Source organism: Panthera leo, chromosome E1 (genome assembly GCF_018350215.1).
Source record: "Panthera leo isolate Ple1 chromosome E1, P.leo_Ple1_pat1.1, whole genome shotgun sequence".
Classification (NCBI taxonomy): Eukaryota; Metazoa; Chordata; class Mammalia; order Carnivora; family Felidae; genus Panthera; species Panthera leo.
The window spans coordinates 49,524,997-49,530,996 of NC_056692.1; the positions used below are offsets into that span (position 1 = coordinate 49,524,997).

At 50.8% G+C, this 6,000-nt stretch overlaps 1 protein-coding gene across 1 annotated transcript in view; it reads right to left on the reverse strand.

Annotated features, from left to right (window-relative positions):
* WIPI1 (WD repeat domain, phosphoinositide interacting 1) overlaps positions 1–6,000 on the reverse strand; it is a 31,519-nt gene that overhangs the window by 7,607 nt on the left and 17,912 nt on the right. The window contains exons 5-7 of the mRNA XM_042916518.1: positions 2,013–2,110; positions 1,318–1,410; positions 550–620 (exon numbers count right to left, since the gene is read on the reverse strand). Of these exons, the coding sequence (XP_042772452.1) occupies positions 550–620; positions 1,318–1,410; positions 2,013–2,110 (262 nt within the window). The remainder of the gene's footprint in view (positions 1–549; positions 621–1,317; positions 1,411–2,012; positions 2,111–6,000) is intronic.

The window sequence follows — 6,000 nt, forward strand, 5'->3', positions numbered from 1 at the left end:
AGCCGATAGGATCCCGGCCCATTCACTTTACAAGCTGCTTCTGGATGGTGATTTGCTCGCCCTCTCATTTCTCCTTTGCAAGCTGCCCTCGCACACCTGGGAACAGGGCTCTGACGGCCGAAATCCTGTGTGAAAGCGGCAGCCGAGGGGGCGCCTGGGTGGCTCTGTCGATTAAGCGTCTGACTCTTGATTTCGGCTCAGGTCATGATCTCAGGGATCACAGGGTGGAGCCCTGTGTCGGGCCCTGTGCTGAGAGTGTGGAGCCTGCTTGGGATTCTCTCTCTCCCTCTTTCTCTGCCCCTCCCACATCTCAGAATAAACAAACAAACAAACAAACAAACAAGCAAACCCAGCAGCCATGCTGTCGGGTGCACGAAGCACCCAGCACGGCATCGAAGGCAGTTACCCGGGGAAGTACAGTTATATCTCCTCCGGGGGAGAGGGGGGCACAGAGCCACCCTCCGCACTTGCCCCGGCGGGCCGCCAGCCCTGCGCTGCGGGCGGGACTCCGGTGGGTCCCGCAACACGGGCTTCACGGTGAACACAGACCTTTTCATTCCTCTCCGAAACTCGTAGAGCTTTCGCCCGTCGGGTACAGAGAACACCCGGATGACGGTGCCCTGAGAAAGCAAGCAGGTGGACATTTCGTACCATTGATGGCCTCGGACAGAGACGTCCCTTCAGAGGGGAGCTTGTTTTATTGGTGTGGAACACCTGTCTCTAAGGGGGAGGCACAAAGTGTTGAGCATAGGGGGGTTTTGTTTGTACGTTGCCAGAGAAGCAATTCTTGGCACGTTTGGGTCCCTTTTCCCTCCCCACCCTGCACCCCAAGGCTCTGTGTGTGTTTGCTCGAAATGCTCAGGCTTCCTAGAATATTGCCTGTCCCTGTCAAAAACCACTTGTGCTTCGTGGCATTTGAAATTCACCTTGATCACCTTCCCTGACCATTCCAGTCAGAAGAGATCAATTTCTTCTGAAAGCACAACATTTTGTTGACACTGCTTATGAAATGCAGAATCTGTCTGCATCTAGGGATAACGCGCACACACGTTTCTCAATAAGACCACCAGTTTCTGTGCCACATATCTCGTATCCTGCCTAGCACAGGTCTTTGGTCTGTTGAATTAATAAACGTATTAGTCTACGCAGCGTGCGTGGGTCAGAGACTCCCCTCGGATATGGACTCCGAGTGGGTCCAGAGACCAGTCAGTCCTTGTCCCCAGTCTCATCTCTTCAGATCTTTGGTCCTGAGGGAGCCATCCAGTGGAGCCCTGACCTGAGAGCCCCCTGAACACGAGGTGCAGGGAGTGAACTCACTTTTTCAGATGCGCTCGCTAGTTTGGAGCCCGAGGCATTGAAGGTGATGGCGGCCAGCGTCCCCTCGTGGGCAGCAATCGTGCAGACAGTTTTCTGTTGGTAACAAGGGAAAATGGATATCGATGCTGGGGAAGATCCCTCTCCTCTCTCTTTTCTTCCCAAACACCCTCCCTCATTTGCTGGGCGCCCTGTCTCTCCCTTCCCACCGGCCATTTCCAGAGAAGCCGTTCATCCTTTCCGAGTGTATCTAGATTCTGCCTCCAGAGCCCTTCTGTCGCTACCCCTTGTCCCGCCCTCGGGATGACGGACAGCCAGCCGCATGCCCCACACGGGCGATGCGGCCGTGGCCGTCCTCGCACGCAGCTGTGGGTGACTTCCCGCAGCCATCGTCTCCGTGAAGCCTCGGAGAGCAGGGGACAGGGCATGTGAAACATCTGCACACTGTCACCGGCTGTGACATGGCACAGCGTGACACTTTCAGTCTGACAGTGGGCCGCCAGCTGGCGAGCAGTTTCTGCCACACCGTGGACGTCTCGCCGGGCCAGGCATGCTGCCTCACGGTCACATTGACTGATGGCAGCGAGGGCGATGTTACTGCCTTGTCCTCCACACCCCACCTCCGTGGTCAGGACAGACCCCCCCCCCCGCCCCCCCAGGATGGCTTCTCCCTCCACACCTCGCCCCTGCCAGCTCACCAGGGAGTGTCCGTCGTAAAGCACAATCTCGCCTGTGGTCAGGCTTCCAGGATAGGCCACGTAAGAATTGGAATGGTTGATAGAGAGGGCACAGAGACCTGCAAAGAATGAACCGCGGATGAAACCCTGCCTGGAAAGGGCATCTGAAAACCGCGCGACTCCAGTGCCACCTACTGGCGAGGGGAGGAATAGCCTAGCCGATGTTGACTTTTGAGGTGGTTCTTCTAAACCTTCTAATTTACGCCCTTGAAGTTCACAGGGGAAGACCTCATGACCTCATGACCAGCCGTGTCTTCTCCCCAGAGAAGCAATACGAACTCAGAACACTGAAAATGCTCTTCTTGCCATTTCACCCCCCGGGCTCTGAAACCACATCCACTTCTCTTGCGTTACCCTCCAAGGCTGTAAGAGAAGTTACTCTTCACGGAAATAAATCTTCCTGCTATGAAAAGGCAGCATGTCGTAGCCTTCCTGCAGGCGATTACCTGCAGCTGGCCAGTCATGTCAAGATGGAGAACAGGAGGCGGAGGGTGGGGGGAAGGACCCATTTAGAAACTGCCCCCTATCTAAGCCAAACGTCCTGCCTTGAGAAGAGAGATGGGGGCCCCCAGAGGTGGAAGCTCATCTGAGGGAGGAGGGCCTTTCTTTTAAATGTTTATTTTGAAAGAGAGAGAGGGCAAGAGTGCGAGTGGGGGAGGGGCAAAGAGAGAGGGAGAGAGAGAATTCCAAGCAGGCTCAGCCTTGTCCATGGGGAGCCTAACTTGGGGCTCGACCCCACGAACCACAAGACCATGACCTGAGCTGAAATCAAGAACCAGACACCCAACCGGCTGACCGAGTCACCCAAGTGCCCTGAAAGAGGACATTTTGGATTGAAGATGCCCGGACAATATTCTGGAAGGGTAAACAGCCAATGACACCATTGAGCCGACCTAAGTTATTTTTGTTTATGAGGAGACTCAAGGCGTGGGGGGGGGGGGGGGGGGGGGGGGTGTAAATCCGAAAAGCGTTTAAGTAAAGGATTTTCACAACAATGGTCTGGATTAATAGTAGAAGTGTATGTTGACAGAAGTGAATTCAAAGAATTGTTAGAACCAAAAGCATTAGCAGCATAAGCTCTTCCCGATTAGGTAAGAGAGACATCTTTTTAAATACAAACTGCAACATCTTTGTGACAAGTCGGCATATGAAATGGGTTAATTACATAATAAAAACTTTAGGCTAAAATGTACCCAACCTAATCTGCTGGGGGGAAAAGCAGAGGAAAAAAAAATCCATCGTTGAGAAGCGAAACCCAGGTCCTCCCTCCTGCTCTCTGGCTTTGTTGAGGACATAGCCAGGGGTGTGCCCTTGGCCCTCGACATACAGAACCGTGGGAGGAAAGTGACGGGGCCCAGAGCCCTTACCAGTGTGCCCCGGCACCCTGCAACCCCTGCCTGTACACGAGCACTCTCAGCCCCACCCTTAGGAAGGGACTCTCATGTCTCCCCAGTTCTGCCCGGGCGACAATGCCCCATCTCCTCCGGGCTCTTTGCCACGCAAGCGCAATTCCGAGAGCAGCTGGCAGGCAGAAGGCACTGTGATCTTGTGAAACTCGTGAAAAGGGAGGGAAGTGCATTGGGAGGTTGGGGCGGCCTGCGCGGTGGGTTCCCACAGGGCTGCTCAGCAGAAGGGATGGTTGAGAGACTGGATGTGGCAACAGGGGAAGGGCTTGAGGACCCCACCAAAGAGTTAAGATCTTACAAATGTGGTGGGTACACGCTGGACGTTTTTGAGCACGATGTTTAAAAAAAAAAAGCAGTGTTGAGGGGGGGAGGGGGGAGGGGGACATGGGTGATGGGCACTGAGGAGGGCACTTGTTGGGATGAGCACTGGGTGTTGTGTTGTATGTAAGCGAAGAATCATGGGAATCTACCCCCAAAACCAAGAGCACACTGTAGACACAGTATGTTAGCCAACTTGGCAATAAATTTTATATATATACATATATATATACACATATATATACATATATATGTATATGTATATATGTATATATGTATACACATATATATATGTGTATACACATATATATACACATATATGTATATGTATATATGTATATATACACATATATATATGTGTATATATATATATGTATATATATAAAGGCAGTGTTAATCAAAACCACGATGAGATATCACCTCACACCCACTAGGATGGCTATAATCAAAAAGGCAGATAATTGGAACCCGCCTACACTGCTGCTGGGAAGGTAAGATAGGCATGGCTTTGGAAAACAGTCTGGCAGTCCTTAAAAAGGTTAAACATAGAGGTAACCTATAAGCCCCCAATTCTACTCCTAGGTATGTACCCCGGAGAAACAAAAACATACAGCCACATAAAAACCTGTATACAAAGGTTCGTAGCAACATCGTAAGAGTCAAAGAGTGGAAACGGGGGCGCCTGGGTGGCTCAGTTAAGCATCTGACTCGATTTGGGCTCAGGTCATGATCTCACAGTTGTGAGATCGAGCCCCGTGTGGGGCTCTGTGCTGAGCACAGAGCCTGCTTAAGATTCTCTCCCTCTTCCTCAGCCCCTCCCCTGCTCCTGCCCTCTCTCTCTCTCTCTCTCCCCTCAAAAAAAAAAAAAAAAAAAAAAAAGGTGGAAACAATGTAAATGTCTATCAGCTAATGAATAGCGGTAAATAGTACCCTTATGATGGAATACTATTAGACAATAGAATGAATACATGCTCTATTTTTTTTTTTTTATTTTTTTTAACGTTTATTTATTTTTGAGACAGAGAGAGACAGAGCATGAACAGGGGAGGGGGCAGAGAGAGAGGGAGACACAGAATCTGAAACAGGCTCCAGGCTCTGAGCCATCAGCACAGAGCCCGACGCGGGGCTTGAACTCATGGACCGTGAGATCATGACCTGAGCCGAAGCCGGATGCCTAACCGACTGAGCCACCCAGGCGCCCCTGAATACATGCTCTAATATGTAAGTGAAAGAAGCGGGTCACAAAAGACCACGTATTGTATTTCGATTCCACTTACGTGTAACAGCCAGAATAGATAAATCTAGACAGACATGAAGTAGATTAGGGTTATCTGGGCTGGGGATCCAGGGGGTGATGGCTTAAAAGGTATGGGGTTTCTTTCTGGGGTGAGGAAAAATGTTCTCAAATTGTGGTAGTGGTTATACTAAAAGCTATCGAATGGTGCACCATTTAAAGTGGGTGGATCACACGGCATGTGAATTAGGGCTCAACCTCGCTGCTAAGAAAAAAAAAAAAGCCAGCGTTTTAAGAATATCCGTTTGGCAGGGCTAGGCTGAGGACGGGCAGTCAAGACTCAGGCCTGCCATCTACTGTGTGGCCCCGGCTAAGTCATCGGAGGGCTTTGGAGGCAACCTGCTCATGTTTCGCGACCTGAGGGGGCTACAGCGATCTTCCCAGCTTTGACATTCTAAGACGCGAAGTCTGCATTTACTGACACCCTCTCCCTGAAGATATCAAGGCCCATCTTTGTGGCGGGGAGAACGGGAGGTATTTGGGCAGAGAGCTTGGACAGATACTTTCAGTTGCCCTTTCGTGTTTTGGTGTCTTGTTTTTTGTTAATTTAATTGACGTGCAATTGACATAGATGAGGTTATGTTAGTTTTACATGCACCACACAATGGTCGGTTATTTGTCCTGCATCGTGAAAGGATCACCGTGCTCAGTCTTGTTAACAGCTGCTACTGCACACAGTTATGAAAGTGTTTTTCTCGCGATGACAGCTTTGAAGATCTTTTACCAACTTTCAGCGATGCGGCCACCATGCTGTACGTGACATCCCCGTGACTTACTTACTTGACAGCTGCGACTTCGTACCTTTTCACCCCTCTGTCCATTTCACCCGCCTCCAGCTCTCACTCCCCATAATGCCCTCACGGCCCATCCGTTTTGTCCCAAATGGCAACAGTTCCTTTTTTCAAATGCCTGAATAGGGGCACCTGGGTGG